Genomic DNA, 20,448 nt, shown 5'->3' with positions numbered 1-20,448 from the left:
AATCAGTGCTTTTAAACAATTTATGAAATAGTGATTATTATTTTTTTCGTCCATAGAACTTGTTATTAAAAGGAACTGGATGTGTGGAAACAGTTTCACATGTGCCCTTCCATTTCTGTAAAGTGTTCACTGAAGCTGTAGAGGGTTTGTGGCAAGTAGTAATGTTCTTGAGCTCAGCTAAAACCTGTGATCAGATGTCTGATGAATTCTTACAACTTTGTCAGGAAGGTTCCCGTAATAAGAATGTGAAGTGTCATACCATCTTAATAACTTATCTTGGAGAAGGTCTTTGTGGTACCAGTAAGCAGACCCATTCAACAATAAGATGACAAGGTATGGTAAAGCAACCCCCGAGGCAAAGAAACAGCATTAGAAATTTATTCAGAATATAAGAACATTTGTAAAATAAGTATTATAAATGTCTCTGTATAAATAAATGCAGTTTTTACAATTCTATTATCAAATAAACACAAAATAGCTATTTTACAGCAGCTAGGAAACTAAGAAGCAGCAACACATTTAAAGCTAAGTCAGTAAGGTGAAAAGTTTCTAAAATTACAATGTATGGTACAGTATTAAAGGAGGAGAAAATCCTAATAAAGCTAGTAGAACAATACTGACATTAATGCAAACTTACTCACATGTGCTTTGCAATAGCTAAGAGTACATTCAAGCTGGTGAAGATTTATGCATTTAATTAGAAAAAAAGTACTTTTTTTCTGAACACATTGTGAAGTACAAGGTTTTCATGCACTCTTGCGACTTAGAAAATCAAAAAAACACCCTAAGATTAATCTATGAGTGAAAAACTTAGGCTCTGTTGGCAAGAACCACCTATTTTTCTTGCTTTGCAAATGTATTATTTCTGCAACAAGTGTTAAGTGAGTTAGGCTGCTGTGACTCAAGGTGATTGCATGCTGGTCTGTAGGCTGGTGTGCTGGTATTTGGAACAGTTGCATAAAAGTAATTAGTTTTTTGTCATTTATTCTCAGGGTCGATGCCCTTTTAAGAGGTACACTGGAGCTGCAGCTAATCATTAATATTAAAACAGTTTTCACAATAACAGTAAACCTTTCACCACTTCCCTATTGGCCTTTTGCAGTATGCCAACAAATGAAGCAGTAGCTGCTCGCTTAGGCAAAATAACTGGTGGTCTGGCAAACTATAGCTACTGCTGAGGCTGTATCATAACAGTCTTGCTTTTTTTGTCTGTAAGCAAGCCCTATGGGAAGAAAGGGGCAGTGGCTTACATTTACTGTTGATTTACAATTTATTATAATATGCTTTTAGAGCATAGCTGGCAAAGAAGATATGCACTAAACGTAGGCCTGAAAAAGACACTGAGGAACACTGCAGCTTTTTATGCCTTTAAACCCAGATGCACGAATTTGTATCTTTCCTTTACCGACAGGTTTCAATTCAAATGCTTTAAGCTTCGTTATATTATGTTTAACATCATCTCTAGCAACCACGAAACAGAAAAAATTGAGCCTAAGAGGAAATACAGTGCAGCAGTGGTTTTTAGTCACCTTAAGTCAAAGGTATTTCACATGGACCGTTTAAGATGACCTCAAGTTACACGGGTGTTTTGGACGCAAGAAGACAAAACTGTAACTGCATTCTTGCCACAGTACACAGTGGATAATTTTCTATGTGTTTCTTCAGAAACAAGTGTGATCAGCTACCACTGAAGTTTATGGCAAAAACCCACATTCCTGTTGGTGAGAAACTTGTTGGCCAAGAAGGAAAACACAGTAGATAGATAGATACTTAGCAGAACCATAAAGAAATCAACGTGCTTGCTCCCTCAACAAGCTGGTTTGCAAAAATTTCCATTTGCATTATGAATTCAGAAGTGCAATTATCTTGAGAAAGAGGACTGATCAAAACCAATCCCAGGGCATGGCTACTTACAACTTAATTTTGAAATCAGGATTGTTTTTGCTATTGCAATCAACCGTGTGATATTGGCTTTGTAGTTATGTATCAGACTCCAGAGAAGTAGGAATCACTACTCTAAGAAGAAAACAGCAGCTACAGTAATAAGAGATGTCATGAACACCAACTGCTACAGTTTCAGGTGTAACCAAGACTTAACAATAATGCCATATTCCAAACACAAATTCCCACAGCTATTTTGGCTGCCATGCCTAACCCAAGAGTAGACAAAAACAGTTCGAGTCCTCTAAAAATATTTCCTTAGTACTAGAAATTGGAGAAATAAATGAGAGAAGTTATCATAATTCTAAATACACTAATAAAACTTGAGGTGCAACTCGACATGTAAAGCAAAAAGGAGAGCCAACTCCTGAAATCAGATTCACTCAAAAACAGGTGTAACACCATAACAGGCTAGCAAAGTTAATGGACTCTAGTTTGGCATGTTAAAGCAAACATGGAAGCTGTTTTATGTACTCAGTCAAAAAGAAGCAAATTCTGAATGAAACAGATGTTACAGCAGACTCCTGTATTTTGCTCCCCAGAGAAATCAACCGGATCCCCATGCTTTGCTTAATAAGCAAAATGTTCATTACCATAATAGGCCAATTACAGTAACATGATGTGACTTAAAGAAGAGAATGTTAGCAGTAACAAAAACTAACCTAAGAAGCTGTATGAAGACTTCACCATTCACATTCTGTTTGTGGCTCTATGTCCATACACCTACACATTTATAGTTTTGTGCCTATTAAATATTAAACAGGTACATTCCTAATAAGTACCTTTTTTGGTCAAAACAAGTATAAAAAGAAGACATTCTACCTCTTGATCACAGAAAGCTGTAATAAGCACTACACATGTGACAAAAATGGCCCAGCTTCTTAAAAAAAACCTTGGTTATAATGTATTAAACAAAAAAAAAAAACCAAAGCCAACAGTTTCACAAAATAACTGCAAACACCATGCAATATAAATACCAGGAAGTCTCCTATAATTTCTTACCCAACCTTGGCACAGACTATCTGTCTGGCATGGTGACACTAACTGGCTTTAGTCCTCTTTCTTACAAACTGTAAGAAATACACCATTATCACCGTTTTTCAGAGGTGCAACTGGAGTTTCTTGGTGGTTTTTTTTCCCAAATAAACAGGAGTTTCCCTACCTGGTCTGCACTATGAGCAACAGTACTGCAAGCATGGTGCAAAAAAGCAAGCCTGCCTATCATCTCACCACTCTGCAGCTGCCCGTTCAGTTGATTTAACCACAGCAGCAAGTCCTGAGGATAAAATATAGAGCTGTGTGCAGAGGGAGCTCAGGAATTGGGAAAACTCTCAAATTCTCTCCAAACTGCCCAAATTAAAACCTCCTAACATGAATTATTTTGCTATGTGACACTGTCACCCATGAGACATACATAAAATGGAAGAGAAGCTGTATGAATATAGACATAATGACACAGACAACATACATAATTATAGCATGATAATTCAGGCACTGCCATTTTACATTATGAAACAGTCCTTAAGGTTAACACTTGTATTATCCCCATGGCACCTCTCTGGGATCCCAGAGAAGGTGCTTAAGTGTGTCAGTGTTGACAGTCAGAGCTTTTAACGTTTGAAGCTACCTAAGAGTCAGCCTCCAAAAGACAGACATTTATAATGGCACTAAGCATCTCTGAAAGAGATGCATTTAAAGTGAAGTTTCATTGGTGTGTGGTCTAGAGTTCTCTTCTTCTAGTAAAGCTATTCTTTGCTTGAGCATCCTTACTTGTGTTTCATGTCTCTCCACCATGGCCATCATTTGCGATTCCAGTTTCTTCAGCTTATTTTGATGCTTTTTCTTTGCTTTTTCATAAGCTGCTACCAAGTTGCTGTTAAAAATACAAGGCAATAGAAGGTCATTCAAAAAGTCTTAATCATAGCCGGTGCTACAAAAATCCACCCCAGAACCCCAAAGTTTGGGTAGTCCTCATCTTCCTAAAATTTACTAGTGCTTTAAAAATCATTAGATCCAAACCCAGATCAATGCTAATCTCCCTATCTTTTTGGGGGGCAAGTACACCCCTTTACCAGTAAACCGATTACTGAAAACACTTTTAAACATGGTTCTAAGAGGCAGCTAGAGGTTGCTGATGACTGTGAGTCAGCATAGCACAACATGTCATGATTTACAAAAACATTCCATGGCCAGAATCTGCTTACAAAATCCAGCACTGATTTTGCATCTTCCATTGAAAGCAGTAACAGTTATATCCAGAGGATGGCATCTTGTACTAATTTGTCAGCTGCTAAGTATCTTCTGTGCGTCCACCTTGACTCAGGGGGAAATCTTGAGATAGGTACTGCTCCTCACCACAAGGGCTTTCAAGTGTAATTTATTAATGAAAACTACATTGTGAGCAACACGCTCCTTGCAGGAAGGGCAGCAACAGTCCACCATATATATTCTCAGTCCATCCAAACCCAGCGCCAACAAAATCTACCGAGTGAGCAATAAAATTTAAGTGATTATCAAAGCCAGTTTATTAATAAAGAGGCTGGAGCCAAAGAAAAAGGTGCAATTTTAAACAAAATAACAAGATTCATAAATCTGACTAAATGGAGATTTTTGTTTGTGTTAATAATAATGCATTTACTAGTAACTCATTTAGGATTGATGCATTATTTCCCCGACTCTGTTCTTAGCTGTGTAGTTTTCAGTGTCCTACATGGGAAGTTTATACCTCCCCCATCTCTAACTGCGACCTTAAAGAGTCAACTTGTGTGAATGCACGGATCCAGAAACTGCTCATTAAGGTAGGGGGAGGATTACAGTACATTACCAGAACACGGCAAAAAAAAAAACCAATGGTGCATCCATCTGCTGGCAGATCCTTTACCTGTTTGCCCTTTTGAGGTCATTAACAAATTCTGCAGACTGCTGATGCCTGATTTCACTGCTCTTCGTGAGTCTCTCCAAAGCACTCACTAACTCTTGCACTCTAGCTTTCAGTTTCTTCTCCCTGCATCAAGAGAAAAGGAGAGGGGAAACTATTTTGAAAACAGAAGTAATACTTCAGCTTGCAAGTGCATAAGTGGTTGTCCTGTGCTGGGTTGATTGACAGGCTGAAAATATTTTTCTTACTACTACTTGGATAATACCGGAGGTAGTTCTTTCTTACACTAAACTTTTCCGCAGGTTGATTTTTTAACATTCAGTATTTTAGATAAAATAAGGGATCAGAGATGCATCAGACAAAAGAGAAAACAAACTTCTCTGGTGGATCATGGTCTTCTATGTATTCAATCACACTAAGGAATAATCACAAAGATACATAAAATTTAAGAATACTTGGCACATGTCACCTACTGTGTGTTGAATAAGATAGCAAAGAAAGCTACCAAGAGAAATCAAACATCATGGTAATCATATAGGAATTTTAATTACAAATAGCATACTATTGCTATTAAAGGTGATTTGCTAAACAAATTTCTTTTTACTTAGAAATTACTATAGAATAATAGAATGTGTTGGGTTGGAAGGGACCTTTGAAGGTCATCTAGTCCAACCCCCCTGCAGTTAGCGCGGATATCTTCAACTCGATCAGGTTGCTCAGAGCCCTGTCCAGGCTGACCTTGAATGTCTCCAGGGATGGGGCCTCCACCACCTCTCTGGGCAACCTGTGCCAGTGTCTCACCACCCTCAGAGCAATTCCACTGATATCAGTTACTGCCTCAAATTTACCCAAGTAACTATTACAGTAGAGCCAAGTACAGCCGAAAGTAATTATTACCCGAGCCTGTATTACAGTAGATCGCTAGGTTTTTTAGGAGGCAGCAGGTTCAGTCCATGTGGCAGTGGGAAACAGAAAAAGTTAAGAACAAGAGAGGGGAGTAGAGACAGAAAAGGGCAAGAACAAGAAATACAGAAGAAGAGAGTGCACAGGCATTTTCTTCTATGAGGTACTCTTTTCCTTTCAAATAAGCCACAGCAGTGAGGGTTAAAATGCTTATATAGTTACCAATAGTTACTTACCAATTGTGAACCAAAAACTAATTAGATGAAGTGTGCCAAAATGGAACTGAGGTACCTTATAATATTGTTACGTTACAAATATCTCTATGAGGGAAGGTAAAAGCGAACAAGGCAGAAGTTCTGGGGAGGACTAAGCATGAGCTTTAAGGTGGCTTTAAAAACCATTTCCCAGAGCAGGCGAGCATGCAGCATGGGGCAGGTGCTTCCTCCGGGGAGCTGCAGAGCTGGTGGCTGCTATACAGACACGGGACGGTCCCACCTCTTGTGCAAGGGTGCTGATGTGGAGACCCCGGAACCTTTCTCTGTGGCCCATCCTCATAGCGTAGGCAGCACGGAGAGAAAAACCTCAGATTTGAAAATAAAAAGTAAGGGTGCTAAGAATGGCTTGGAGCTGGGCTAAACTGGGACAAAGTTATATTGGCAGTGTCAGAGCTGACACTTGGGAACTTTGCGCGCATGGAGACGTTTGTCTGTGCTTTGCTGCCTAGAATCGCCTTGTGGTGATTTGCCTTTCCCTCCCGTTCTTGCAGTGCTGCTGAGTGAGTGACCTGGGTTTCATCTCAATAACAAGGCTACTGCTGGCTCCCACATAATCCCACTGAGCCCCGCGGGAATCAATACCCTAAAACTAGCGAAAGCTTCCCCACCTCTGCACAGACCACAGGGGATGCTCCTGGAAAGCCATCTCACCAGGCTGCAGTTCCGAGGGTGGCCTGGCAAGGGCAGCATTTTATAACCGGAGAGAAGGAGAGCACATGTGGCACGTCTGGCTGTGCCCGGCCTCTGCAACAGAAGGGCTTTCACAAAGTGAGCCGGGGAAATATTCCAAGTTAGCAGTTTATCCCAACACACTGCAGACGCTGGTTTACTGGCCAAATTAAAAAGGACATAAGAGGGGCCTTGTTGATGAAGAATCATCAGTATTCTTTATGCGTCCTTTCACTGAAGTAATATACTCTCAGTTTTCAAATTACGCAACCTTCTCCCCTAGTAGTTAAAAGCTCACTGCCACCCACCCCAAATATAAATTTTATTTTTTATATCCTATCTTAGCAGTCAGAAAGACTCAGCACAGTCTACAGTCAAAATCTGTGCTCTGCAAAGAAAACAGGAGCAAAAAAGACCCAGTTTTTACTTGCAATAGAAGATAAGTAAGAAAAGACCAGACCTGGCAGAGATCACTGTTACCTAACACGTGTGTGAGGCACAACTGGTATGACAGAACAGAGTAGGGTAAATCTGGTGCTTGTCTGCTCCAAAGGATGTCACACCCAGAGGCTCTGGGGAAGGCTCAGCACCATGCCCAGCAAGTGTTACCTAGCATGAACATCAAGGCCAATGGAATAAACATTCACAGTATTTGGGGGTGTTGGTGGATGAGAAGCTCAACATGAGCCGGCAATGTGAGCTCACAGCCCAAAAAGCCAATTGCATCCTGGGCTGCGTCAAAAGAAGTATGGCCAGCAGGTCGAGGGAGGTGATTCTGCCCCTCCACTCTGCTCTCGTGAGACCCCACCTGGAGTACTGCGTACAGCTCTGGAGTCCCCAACATAAGGACAACCCCAACACAAGAAGGACATGGACGTGTTGGAACGAGTCCAGAGGAGGGCCATGAAGATGATGAAAGGGCTGCAGCACCTCTGCTATGAGGACAGGCTAAGAGAGTTGGGGTTGTCCAGCCTGGAGAAGAGAAGGCTCTGGGGAGACCTTATAGCAGTCTTCCAGTACCTGAAGGGGGCCTACAGGAAAGACTATCAGGGAGTGTGATAGGATAGGATGAGGGGCAATGGTTTCAAACTGAAAGAGGGGAAATTTAGATTAGATATGGGGAAGAAATTCTTTACTGTGAGGGTGGTGAGGCACTGGAACAGGTTGCCCAGGGAAGCTGTGGATGCCCCATCCCTGGAAGTGTTCAAGGCCAGGCTGGATGGGGCTTTGAGCAGCCTGGTCTAGTGGGAGGTGTCCCTGCCCAGGACAGCGGGGTTGGAACTAGATGATCTTTAAGGTCCCTTCCAACCCAAACCGTTCTATGATTCTATGATTCTATTTGGATGGGGAGAGATAACTGAAAATCTCATGAGGTTGATTTAACGTTACATGCAAGAAAGGTGTAGCTGTGAAAACACTGCACACGGTCCCATGGGAAAGAACCCCGTAGAACCACAGTTTACTTCAGCTGCAGTCCTTAACACACCTGCAGTAACAAAAGCTGCGTGGAAAAGAAATGGAGTGTAAGGACTTGGAGGAACTTGTCATGCATGGTAAAGTTTGGTTGCTACGGTGACTGTTAACCTGATAAAACTATTACATCACCTTTTGTCTGTTTTTGCAACCCCACCTTTCAACCAGTCATGTTCAGTCTGAACTCAGCTAAACATTGAGAGATATTTCTTTACATTTGACCTGTAACATCCTTGTCTTGCTGCTTGCCAAAGGTAGAGAGCCAACAGAGTGGTAAGCACCCTGGGCCTCCACAGGCTAGTTAAACAACTTTCAGATGCTAGTTCTGAAGCACCTAGCTAAATAGGCAACAGTGGGTAATCCCTCAAATCTATAGATGCTTCAAATTTACATTTATACCAGTAAAACACATGTATTTCCTGAGCTGACAAGATCCACACAGTTCTTTTGGCTTTTCCTGGTGTCTGAAGTCAGTGAAAACAGCACTAGTTAGTGCCTGCTCCCACCTTCATCTCAGGGAAAGCAATGCGCGGTTTGATTGCATGTGCTGAAATGTCCCAAAATCTTACAAAACCAACACATAGTGAGCTACTTTTACACTTACTGTTCCCAATTTAAAACGTGCCCATCTAAATATCCTTGCTTCAAGAGACATTTCACAGAACAAGTTAAGACCTGAGCGTTACTTCACAGAACAAGTAACACAGCAGCAACAGCAGAGGCACAGTAAATACCTTGTTTTAGTCTGGGAAATGGCGATGCGTATACACTTGGTTAATGACTATTACACACAAAAAACATGTTAAGGTTTACCCCAGAGTGCTGTACCTTCTATTTTAGTAGCAGATGAGAGACGTCAAGCCTGTACCTTACTAGCTGGCCAGCAAACGCTCTACCCCTTTGTAAAAATCCCATGCCTCATAATGCTAACTCTTCCCACTTCTCTCCATTTCTATCGCTAATTACCTCAGTTTGGACAGAAAGAATTGTCCTTATTTGTGTCTCTCCAAAACTGATTGCTCAGTTGGGCAGTGAACAGGGGTGATAATGAATCCTGAGGTGCTATTTGTATTCCTCTAATGCATTAAGGGTTAGCTGTCTTTATGGAATTTCTAGCACCACTTCACTTTCCTGATTGCTATTATAAATCAGCAGGATGTGAAGAATCAGCCGCTACAGGCTTAATAAGACAGAATATTTCAAAACAGTAGTCCTAGTCGTACGCAGCATTTTTTCCAGGATGAGAACATGTCACAGCTGCGAACCAGGGATGGAACTGCATGTGATGTGACCACCATATGGACATCCTCTCGATAGGGATCGCCGTATGGCTGTGGCACAGCCGCCTGCTGCCAGACAGTCTTCCAGGGCCTGAAGAGCAAACTCACACAGACACTTACACGCCAAACTCACACCGATACCGTGCCCTAGGGCTGTAATACAGACCAGTGTGGATCCTGAGAAACCATTTATGCGTGTATTTTGATGGGAAGAGGGAAGGAGAATCAAGTGTTTTCAGAAGAACACAATTTCTGTGAGCCCCCAAGTCACAAGTCAATCGGACCGCAGGAGCCAGCACAGCTTTTGCTCCCAACAGTTCCTCTTACAACTGGCTACTGCCGCTGGAGCTGGGGAAAAAAACCAGCCGCAGCACCTCATCCATGAGCACATATTCCCAGAAGAGGGAACAAGCTTATGATCTGAGCTCCCTTCCAACACAAGGGCTCCCTGCTGTGGGGCACTCGAGAAGTCAGCTGGGGAAGTCCCTGACTGCTGCCTTTCCAAGGAAAAGCTCAGAGTTAGTGTATTTAGAAGCCTACAGCCTGCCCCAACATCTGCTAAAGGCACTATTTTCAGTGAAATGCCTGATGCGCTGGTAACAAAGACTTTTGTTTTGTATTTTCCCAATCAAAACACTCAGTGGGCAGCTGCTAAGTGGTTTTCAAGGGCTTTTTGTCTCAGACTTACAGGATGGTTTGAACAGAAAGGTAAGCTGGTAAGGGCCTAATGTATTCTCTGGTTTCAGGGCTACTGATGCCGAGAGAGAGCAGGGAATTCTGCCAGAGCCGTAAAGGAAACTACATAACATCGGGCACATTTCTGCAGTTTCTGTCAATTTGGCCTCCACACAATGACACCATGTTTGGCCCAGAATAATGTAAGCAAGGTCTTGCACACCTTATATTTTCCCTCCTGTCTGGGCTGTTCCAGACATGTTCAAGTTTCATGTGCCAGGAGTCTTCCCAGGCGGGTTTTCCCGCCCTTGCTCATTTCACCGAGAATTCCCCAGTGCTGCAAGCAGGAGGCTGCTCTTCCCTGGCATGCAGAAAGTTGATTTTTCTGCCCCTGGCTTGGAGTGTACCCAGCTAACACCCCACGTTGTGAAAACACAAGCTATCGCCCCTCTGCCCTGGGGTCAGGAGCACCCACAGCTCTTGCCAAATCTGGAGCAAAAGAGGCGTAACGAGCTCTCCCCAAAACAGAGGGTAAGAAGGTTTCCCACAGGTGGGCAGAGGAGCCAGGGGCCTTTGGGACCTGATTATCCTACGCCTCGCCATCCCTAGGAACATCCTTTTACCCACCACTGCCTAAACCAACCAGACTCCTTCATATTCTGGCTCCCCGGTCGGGGCAGCACCATTAACTTCATCTCAGCATCTGCCCCTCAGCGCTGCACACACAAAGCCCTGTGGCAGCAGCCAGGCAGCCAGCCTGGGGGGGCAGAGGCACAAGGTTTCCTGGCTGTAGGTGGCCATGCAGGCTGGCCAGCCCCAAGGCATGGGGGGTTTGGGAAGGGGAGGGAGGAGAAGCCTCTCCTGCACGGCCCCTAGCTTTCTGCATGATCCCCAGCTTTCTGCATGGTCCCTGCTTTGAAGGGGAGGCACACACCTTCCATCTCACACTTGGCTCCTAGTTCCTTTCCTAATATCCTCCTGTTATTCTAAGCCTGGCATGTTCCTGCACTCCCCTCTCTGCCTTTCCCAGTTCCAGCTGAACAGGGTGACACAGGATTGTTTTTCCTAGGCATTTCACTCCTCTCCTCTCAGGAGATAACAGCTGGACATTTAAAAGGAATGCAGATAAATTCTCTTTTCATCAGCAGTTTAAAGTAACATCTTACATCAGACTGGCACGCAGAATCCCCAAGCCAATTCGAATGCATGCGTGCCTCACTGGCCTGGGCTGGCCTGACGAGGAGAACAACTAATATATAATAGAGATTTTTTTTAAGAGGCAACAAAACAGGACACAAATGCCAAAGGAGTCTTAAAATCACCCTCTTCAACGCAATGTCTTCCCATCTCACCTCCTCAGATATCAGCGGGCTTGAGAACACCCGTGCTGCAGGCCACCCATGCAAAGGCAGCCTTTTCTCATGACGAAGAAGATGAAGAGTGCTTTAAAAAACGCTTTGGTGGTGGTGTAAAATACTGTACTGCTTTGTTGCTGATTGTCAGATGCTTAGAGCAGATCTGAAAAAAAACGGATGGTACCAGAGGCGGGTGCTGCACCGCCGGCAGTGGGGAGACAGGATCAGGTGTGGTCCTGGAAACAACGGAGCAGCGGCACGAAGGCAGAAGAGGGCTGGAGGGAGGCAGCAGTCAAACCTCCCACCCGGCTTCGTCAGCCCAGCCGGGAAGCTCTCCAGACCTGGAGCTATTTTGGAGCTCCCTGTGAGGATTATATCCGAGCCCACCAGCAGCTCAGCAGCTTCAGATAACCACGCAGTGGTAAGGAGGACTATTTATTCCACGTCAAAAATAGAGAAAAAGAAAAATTATGGTTGTCTGTGATGCACATATTAAAAAATAGCTACCCAAAGGCGCTTCTGAGGAATCTGTCCCTTGTATCACCATGAGTCATTTCTCTTCTTGCGAGAAGGTTTCTCTCAGTGGGGCTCTCCAGGGGGATTTCCAGGGAAAGGCCATGCCTCCTGAACCCCTCAGGCAGCCAAGGGAAACCACAGCAGGCGGCTGCACAGTCATAAAAAAAGACAGACATCCCTGAAATTCGCGGTGACTGCAATCCATGCCAGTCTCTGGCTTTCAAATGTCTGAGTTGCAGATCTCCCCATTTAATGGACGTGATAATGACAGAACAGAAATAGACAAAAGCAGACAAAAAGCAGCCAACGATGCACAATGGAAAAACTCATCAGGAGCTCCTGAATACCAACCCCTGCCTCTGACTGCGCCCTCCCCCCTTTTATCCACTGTGTGTTTATCCTGTACTTTGGCCAAACAGAAAGAGGGTTTTACTGATTCAATTCTTAAAAGCATTTTAATTCTGAATCATTACAATATGATGTGTTTTAGGCGCTTCTCTTTTCATTTCCAAGACTTATCCTGTGCATCAGAGATGCTTCTACCTACTCCTGGATCCTGCCATCATGAAAATAAGGGTGGCCCTTGAAAACACGTCCAGCTGAGATGTTGTCACACAAAGTTTGTGGAAGTTTAAAATAAAGGAAGGTGGCTTTATTTCTCTCTGGCTGACACTGTGTCAGGAAATAGTCACTGCCATGCCTTGGCACAGCTTTCTGTTGAACTGGTCTCTGTCTCAAGAAGTTTGGCGTAACACAAGGTTGTGGTCTTTGGACAGGCATAAGGACCTAAGACTGCAATGAACAAAAAACTGTGTCTCAAGAGACACATGGAAGCTATTGCAACAGGACGAATTTTCTACGTCCTACTAGAAATACCTGCAGTTCCCACTTCCAGAGAGGCAGGACCATAGCTCTGTGCAGAATGTACGTTTTGTTAAAAGAAAAAGAACTGCTTGACAGTCCTACTGATTACCGCCCTTTTCCCTCTCCGTGGTGACTTCACAATTAGTAACATCACTTACCAGGTTATCTCTCATTTCAAAAGTCATCAGATATGGTAAATATCTTCTTTGTTGTGTGGCCAAATGGAAAGTCACCCTTTTGTGAGGGAGATCCTGAAACACATCTAGACTGACACAAGTCACGTAACCCTGCACAGCCATCAGAGATCATAATTTTGTGCCAACTGATGACCCAGCTGAGGTCTGAACAGTCAGTTGAGTTACAGTGTTTTGTCTGCCATGGCCCTTTATCTATTATTGTGAGATCCTTCTTGCCCAAATATTTTGATGCTTATAAAGGATTCTCTAAATACAAACACAAAATACAACCCTATGCAGACAGGAAAGCTATCAGTGACTGGAAATACAAGGAGAGACTGCAGGACGACCTCAACAATCACAGCATTTCTAATAGGGCCTGGGGAGATGGAGAAGTTTTGGTCTTGCCAGCTTGCCTTTTTTTTCACAGAATGAAACAACTTAGAAGACAAAAAAAAAAGATTAACTGTATCACCATTATTGTCACCCTGTTAAAGCAAGAGCATTTCCTATCTGGAGTTCTTCTTACTGCCTCCTTCCTGCCACCTCTAATGCATTTATAACCTGGTGCGTGCCTACTAAGTTATAAACTCACACAAGTCAGCTACAGGGCTCCCTTCCCCTACCACAGCAGAGCAGAACACACCAGCAAGGAAGATGTCATTTTAAGGTCTCCCTCAGAGACTGCGTAACGTGCCTGATTTTGGGGAATTCAATCAGATCTCTCATAAAACCGGTCTCTGGCACAATCGTGAAGGTGTCAGTGCCAGGCCATGAGGCTGCTGGGAATACATTTTTGCCCTCCTAAGAATAAAACATTTGCTGCCAACAAGCTCATTTATGGATGTGTCAAACTCAAGAAAAAACTGAAGAGGCCTCACGTCCATTGAAACATTCCATCATTACACCAAGAAAGGAGAAAGGGGAAAACAAAACTGCTAAAGACTCTGGCAGAAAATATTTATGCTTGGCTGGAACAGGACGTGTCTCTAAATTTAGTGGCCTTAGCTTGCAATACCAGAAATTCAGCAACCTAGATGTAACTTTTACAACATGGAACTTGCAGATAATTTGCATTTCTACTAGTTAGCATAGTGGTCATGGAAAAGAAAAGCGATTTCTTTGGAAAGCCCATAAGATGTGTTTTAATGCTGAACACTGCTACGGGAAACCCTGAGTCCTACTAAAATAAATACATTATGAAACCATAAATGAAGAATTGCTCCTGCCTTGAACTTCTGCTGATGGGCACTACCAATGACAACTCCGGGAGCTTCAAAACACGCTTCTAGATTCCAGATTTATGAGAAAATCCACATCTGCAGAGAGAAGACAGGCTACCTCTGTGGATGAGACTGTTCTGCTGCTAAGCCATTTGCAGACTGTGAACAAATAAATGCTTCCAAACCACACCAAAATCCAAACCGTAACCGCGTCCCGCTGTTTTATTTGAGTTTCACTATTTCAATTAACTGAGAAGAACCTGACAGTTCTGCAGCGACAGAAGGACAGAATGGGAAAGCAGCAGAGGAGGGAGCTGCCAGCGCTTTCGACTCTGTGAAGACAGGATGGGGAGGGGGCAGCACACAGGGCTGCTGATTGATATCACATTCTCTGACAAACAGAAAGGCTCGAAAGAAAACAGAGTTTTTGCCCCTGTCTTTGCAGCTGCTGTCCCCTGCACTAGCATCTACTGCCTGGAGTCACAACAGATAGGTCCAATTGCTGGACGTGTGCGCTAATTGCAACCAGCACTTAAATACTCCTGAACATTGGCATTTAAATGTTGCCTCTAGACCACAGATTCAGCGTGCCATATTCACTTGTTTCACAATTCCCTCCTGCCGCCCCAGCAAACACAATTACCAGGCAAAATATTTTTTAATTCTGGTCCTACTTCTTTGGTGGGTGAGAAGGGTGCTAGGGGCAGCCACCAGGGTCTCTCCTAGTTCACACACAGTGCCAGCACTTGTTTTCCCATACAAGCGGGAAGAGCAATGAGGGATTGGCCCATGCTAAGTGCAAAGAGTTAAATCCACTTGGTCCCTAAAGGTATCACAGTCACTTCAGACCATTCTGCGTTGTTGCAGCACTTGCAGAGAGGAAAACGCACTTTGATTATTTTTAAAACTCTTTTGTGGATCCATGACAGTGTAAATTTCATTGTCGTATCTGAGGCTCTGTTTATCCAGGATGGCAGTTAGGAACCACTTGTACTTTTTAGCATAGCTGCGGCTAAACAAGTTGCAGTAAGCTTTCTCCATGTGCTAGGCAGACCTTCTACCGACTTTCAGAGAGAAGACTTCAGGATAAGGAGACTAAGCATTCAGCATGATTTGGCTGGCACACTGACTAGGGAGAAAAATACCCTGTCCACACAGCTCGCAGGAACTGTGCTTGAGCCCTACTGGCAGTAGCAATCACATTTAGTACAGTCGTATTTCCATTACACAGAGAGTCTTCACTCCAAAATTTATGTGCAGTTTAATCCGATTATTTTTCTTTCCCATTTCTGCCTGACAAACTGTACTTCTTAGGCCCCTGGCTGGAAATCCATGCTAATCAACTTAAGGACTAGTAGATAAAGCAAAGTTTTTTTCTCTGTGTTGCCAGCAAACCACATTTCATGACTATACTCAAGCCTCTGCTAACTAGGGTCACCGGCGTCTTCTTGAAATCCAGGAGCAAATAACAAGAACAGGAAAAGCTCCAGCTTGAGTGAAGACAGAAAATGCCAGCGGAGCGTCTCACACCGGGACTGGAATGTGGGGGGTATGGGGGAGGCCAATGGCTCTATGCAATGTTTATGCAAATTACTTTGTTGATGGGTTTTACCCGCCCCCACACAAATGACAGTTTTGATTATTTTAACCACAGAATTTTGTTTCCTGCATCAAGCAAACTAAATACTCAGCAACTGCCAGACTATTAAGCAAATGGTATGAGATGTATTGATTCTGCAGTGGTAACGATCTTACATTTTTACATAATGCCTCTCAGGCTTAAGTGTCCCCAGGCGCTCTACAAGTTGCACCTATGAAAAAAGCACTTCAGGAACGAAACACCACAGCTGCCCGGGAAGACGTTCCACCATTAGTGAGGGTGGCAAACACCAAAAAAGCAAAATACACTCTTCCCAGCCAAAATTCTTAGTAGCATTTTGGACAGGTTCTAAGCACAATAACCACATTAGATATTAGGCAGCCATGTCTTAGAAAAGCCGGAACAAGTACTGAAACAACTATCAAAACAATGAGTATCTTTGTCGTGAATTTTACCACATAGGTGGTGCGGCAAAAACTGCTGCACAAACAAATACCTAGTTAATGTATAACTGTACTGAAAGCTTTGGCTTAAAACCTGGCTGTTGATAAAAGCAGTTTGTCAAGACATCAATTTTCTCTCTCGTTGGAAAACTAATGCTTCACACAACAATGCCATTCGTAATTGAACTGTGGCTCTACTTACATACTCAGGAGACAAATGCAGCGTCTGAGTCATCAAAATCACTGCAATTCCCACTCCTGTAACTCCTACCCAAGTTCTAATCTGTGAGAAACCTTCTTACCCAAAGATCACACTTCACATCCTGTCTCCACTAAAGGTCTTCTGCATGCCCTCAAGCAAGTCATGTCACTCTTTTGTGCCTCATATTCTTGCCTGAAAATGGACATTCCTGACATTATGAGGGTTTCTTAGGGATACAATTAATCTGAATTTTAAAGAACCTCAAGGAGAAAGAAGCTGAGTACCATGTGAGGACCTTCATCAGCTGGAGAACAACAGCAAAAGAGAGAGGAAGTTTAGAAGAACTTTGATCCTTTTCTGTCCCACAGGAAAAACCTGTGATCACTCTCAAAATCACTTGAGGGTAAGAGCAAAGGCTCAGAACGAAACCTCGCCCTGGACCAACAGAAGTCACCACATCTCTGGTGAAGGAAGCTGCTTACCGCCGGAGTGCATTCGTCAGTTCAGCAGTCAGTTCAGTCTCGTTGTACGGTCTCAGCTCAGCTAGTGTTAACGGTGTTGCGGTGCCATCACTGCATTCCTGAGAAATGAGGAAAGGCCATCTAATTTGAAGTTGCCATTTTAGTGGGAAAACTCTGAAAACCTCTTAGTTTGCAGTTACTTTTAAAATGGAGGTGAAATAAACATCACGATGTCACAACAATGTGACAGTGTATCAACATACTAATACTTCACAAATCCTTCTAGATGCTTCCTAAACCACCACAGCTCACACATTTACAGAATTCTGCTATAGTGTGCTTAACTGCTGGTGCCTTATATTACTTTTGACACCACATTTGAAACAAAGAGGCACTGCATCAAACAACTCAGATGATGCTTTGCTAGAGAGAAGAAAAGAAACATGCATTTATATACTGGCTGCAGGTTTTGTTTTTAAACAAATTTTATTACTGAGGTTTTCAAGGGATATAGCACTAAACCAGCAGGCTTGAAGTTCTTCTAGGTATCACTATTTCTTCATGTAAATTATTAATGTAAATGCAGAAATCTGTTTATTTTGCATTACACTAAAGGGGGAATAATCTTCATCCTCAAATTATTCCAAACTGTCTGACTTGGAAAAAGAGACTGTCGTTATAACTGCTTCATAGAAATGAGCTCTGTTTTTTCATATTTTGTGTTTGGAGTAGGGGGAGGATGGTGTTTGGCTTGTATTCTCTTCCACTGTTTCCAGTGAGTGGCAACAGGCAAGACACAACATGCCCAACCACACAGTAGCTTGTGTGTTTGGCAAGAATAGCTTTGTAGTGCTCCTCCCCAAAACGACAACCTTATTTTAGCCCAGGCTTAACAGCAATTCTGCAAAGTCCTCATAAGTCACAGCATGGAAAGAACCACCTAACAACTGGAGAAGAGAGAAAAGACATACATATAGACAAAAGAGGAGAATGACTAACATGATAAAGACTGCTATTGGGAGGTATGATAAACCGTATTTACACCGATTTTGGAAACATTTCGACTCCTGACCTTGCCCAATTTGTCTTTGCTTCCGCTGCTGGTTGAGCTGAGAGACCTCATTCTCTGCTCCTTTTGCTCTTCCACTTCAGACTTCAAGTGCTCAATGTGGACAAGGTAGGCCTGCTCCTGGGCCTCTCGAGTGCTCAGTTTCAATTCCAATGCCTTCTTCTCCTTCTCTAGCAGGTAAAGCTGTGCCTTGAGCTCTGCCATCTCCTCCTGTTGAAGAAACATTATCAGCATGCTGCTTCATGGGACTACATACCTAAAGGAAGATGAGTTTAAACAAGGTCTTCATCCAGTCCTCTTACTTGAGTGTTCTTTCCATGGAGAACACTTACCGGCATCCAGAAGGGCTTTTATAATCACATAGTGTATTTGTCAAAAGACTGGTGTATTTTGAGAGTGAGTACGACAAGCTGTGCCATCCCTTAATCAGCCTCAGAAATAACCTCAGAGGCAACAGAGCAGCTATTGTGGTGCTGAAACCAGAGTATCAGGGATCTGAGGAGGCTGCCACAGTTGCTGAAATTTCTTTGGTTCTACCTTGCCCTTCGGAGACCATTGCCAGGAGTGTCTGACTTTCTTGTCAAACAGCTCCCTAAATGCCAGATTCCAGTTTCTTACTGATACATAAGAATTAAGAGTTGGGTTATTATCTCATTACAGTGGAATAGGTTTGAGGGACTAGGACAGCAAACACAGATCACATATTCCTGCCTCATAGTACCAGCCTCTGTGGTAGAATAAGTCAGTCAAAAAGGGCAACTGGATATGGCACTATCGGATGTCCATTTTTAATGTCCCTCTTCTAGGTGGCCAGAATCCCAACTATACACAACTGGAGGTTGACACAATTGCTCTTGCTAATATTCTTCCATAAATATAATCCACAGAAGATGGACACTGCTACTTCATAGAAAGAAGCTCAATTCTGAGAGCTTATTCTTGTACGTAATTCTTCTGCCACTCTGATATTTATGACAGGGCTGTCAACTGTTGTAACACAACCGCTATTTGGGGACAGACCTCTGCTTTAACATCTGCTCTGACAGTGGCTGGGCACAAGTGTAAGAACAAGGTATGAGCGCAGTGACCCTTTCAGCACTCCCAGCCTCCCAAAAAAAGCAGCTGATGGCTATCCTGAACCAGAAGGTTCTTTGTGTTTAACAACCCTTCGGAAAAGTTTCTTCTGTGAAATGTCTCATTATTTTCTGAACCCAGGAAAACCCAGCACCTACCGAACATTTAAAGAGATAGTCCTAGAAACACATAACATTATGTGTTAAAAAATCACCACCAAACAAACAAAAGACCACCAAAACAACAAAAAAAATCCAACCCAGAATCATGTCCCCACTGTTGAGCTTGCTGTGCCCTACGTCACCTCATGGGTGAATACTGAGTTCATGCAGCCATTTTCTGTATTATAGTTCAGATTTAGACTTGTTCACTGCGTAAACATCTCTGAAAGACAGAAGTTTCTTGTTGTGTGGCCTGCCTAGGAGAAAATCACTATTTTAAAATATTTTTTTAAACAAAAGAACATATTCTAGTCACAAAAATATCAGAGGTATCTTACCTTATCTTCAAAAATAATGCTCTTTGTATTATACCCATTATTATCTAAGATTATACAAACACGGATCTTGAATCATATTTAGACTTTTTCTATAGAAAAGAATCTACATTCCTACCAAAAATCTGCTGTCAGGATTAAGATTAAGCAGTGCGCACAGGTGTAGCACGATTACAAACAGCATATAGTAGTTACAGGTAATCATTGGCTTATTCAGAATCACCAACCATGCAAAAATAAAATCCATATCCTAAAAACCCTCAGGCTTGGAAATGTTTGTATGAGCTTTAACACCATTCATTTATTCATCTACTCGTTTGTGAACTGAAGGTCAGAGGTACAATCAGTTTCATTCAATGTGGTTTACAGAAATTTAGTTGTTAGGCAAACTTACCGTTAATTTCCTTTGTCAACAGTAAAAATGTAAATACTACTGATAAATAATGATGGGGAAATTTAGTTATAGGAGTTGAACTGGACTGTCTGGTATACTTAAGTGTATGCATTTAACTTCTTAAGCCTCCATTTCTAAAGCCATTAATCTACTTAGCCTGCCTAGTGAAGGCTGAGAAGTAATTTGAGCAGAGTATTTTGGCACTTATGTGAATAGGAGATACTCTTGACAGAGGGCTATCTATGTGGGAGGGTCATGACAAAATCTTCCCAGGCTGGAAGCTGAAGCTAGGCAACTTCTAGAAATAAGGGACACATATTTTGTAAAAGAAAAAGGTGAATTTAACCACTGCAGCAATGAATCTGTGGAACTGATTTTCCTCACCACTTAGAAGTTTTACCTTAAAGACTGGATGTTTGTACTACATACCCTCGTATGTGCTATATATCCTAGGTCAAAATAAATTTGAGGATCAAGGGTT

At 42.7% G+C, this 20,448-nt stretch overlaps 1 protein-coding gene across 4 annotated transcripts in view; it reads right to left on the bottom strand.

Moving 5' to 3' along the window:
* Positions 1-362: 362 nt before the first annotated feature.
* Positions 363-20,448, bottom strand: part of MCC (MCC regulator of WNT signaling pathway) — a 207,293-nt gene continuing 187,207 nt past the window's right edge. For all 4 annotated transcript variants that reach the window (XM_054186293.1, XM_054186292.1, XM_054186294.1 and 1 more), the window contains 4 exons: positions 18,007-18,213; positions 16,956-17,053; positions 4,823-4,945; positions 363-3,814 (listed from right to left, as the gene is read on the bottom strand). In XM_054186293.1, the coding sequence (XP_054042268.1) occupies positions 3,634-3,814; positions 4,823-4,945; positions 16,956-17,053; positions 18,007-18,213 (609 nt within the window). In that variant the 3' untranslated portion in view covers positions 363-3,633. The remainder of the gene's footprint in view (positions 3,815-4,822; positions 4,946-16,955; positions 17,054-18,006; positions 18,214-20,448) is intronic.

The sequence above is a fragment of the Rissa tridactyla genome, chromosome Z (genome assembly GCF_028500815.1).
Source record: "Rissa tridactyla isolate bRisTri1 chromosome Z, bRisTri1.patW.cur.20221130, whole genome shotgun sequence".
Taxonomy (NCBI): Eukaryota; Metazoa; Chordata; class Aves; order Charadriiformes; family Laridae; genus Rissa; species Rissa tridactyla.
Note: the sequence above shows the minus strand (reverse complement) of the source record. Positions and strands in the feature narration are given on the sequence as shown.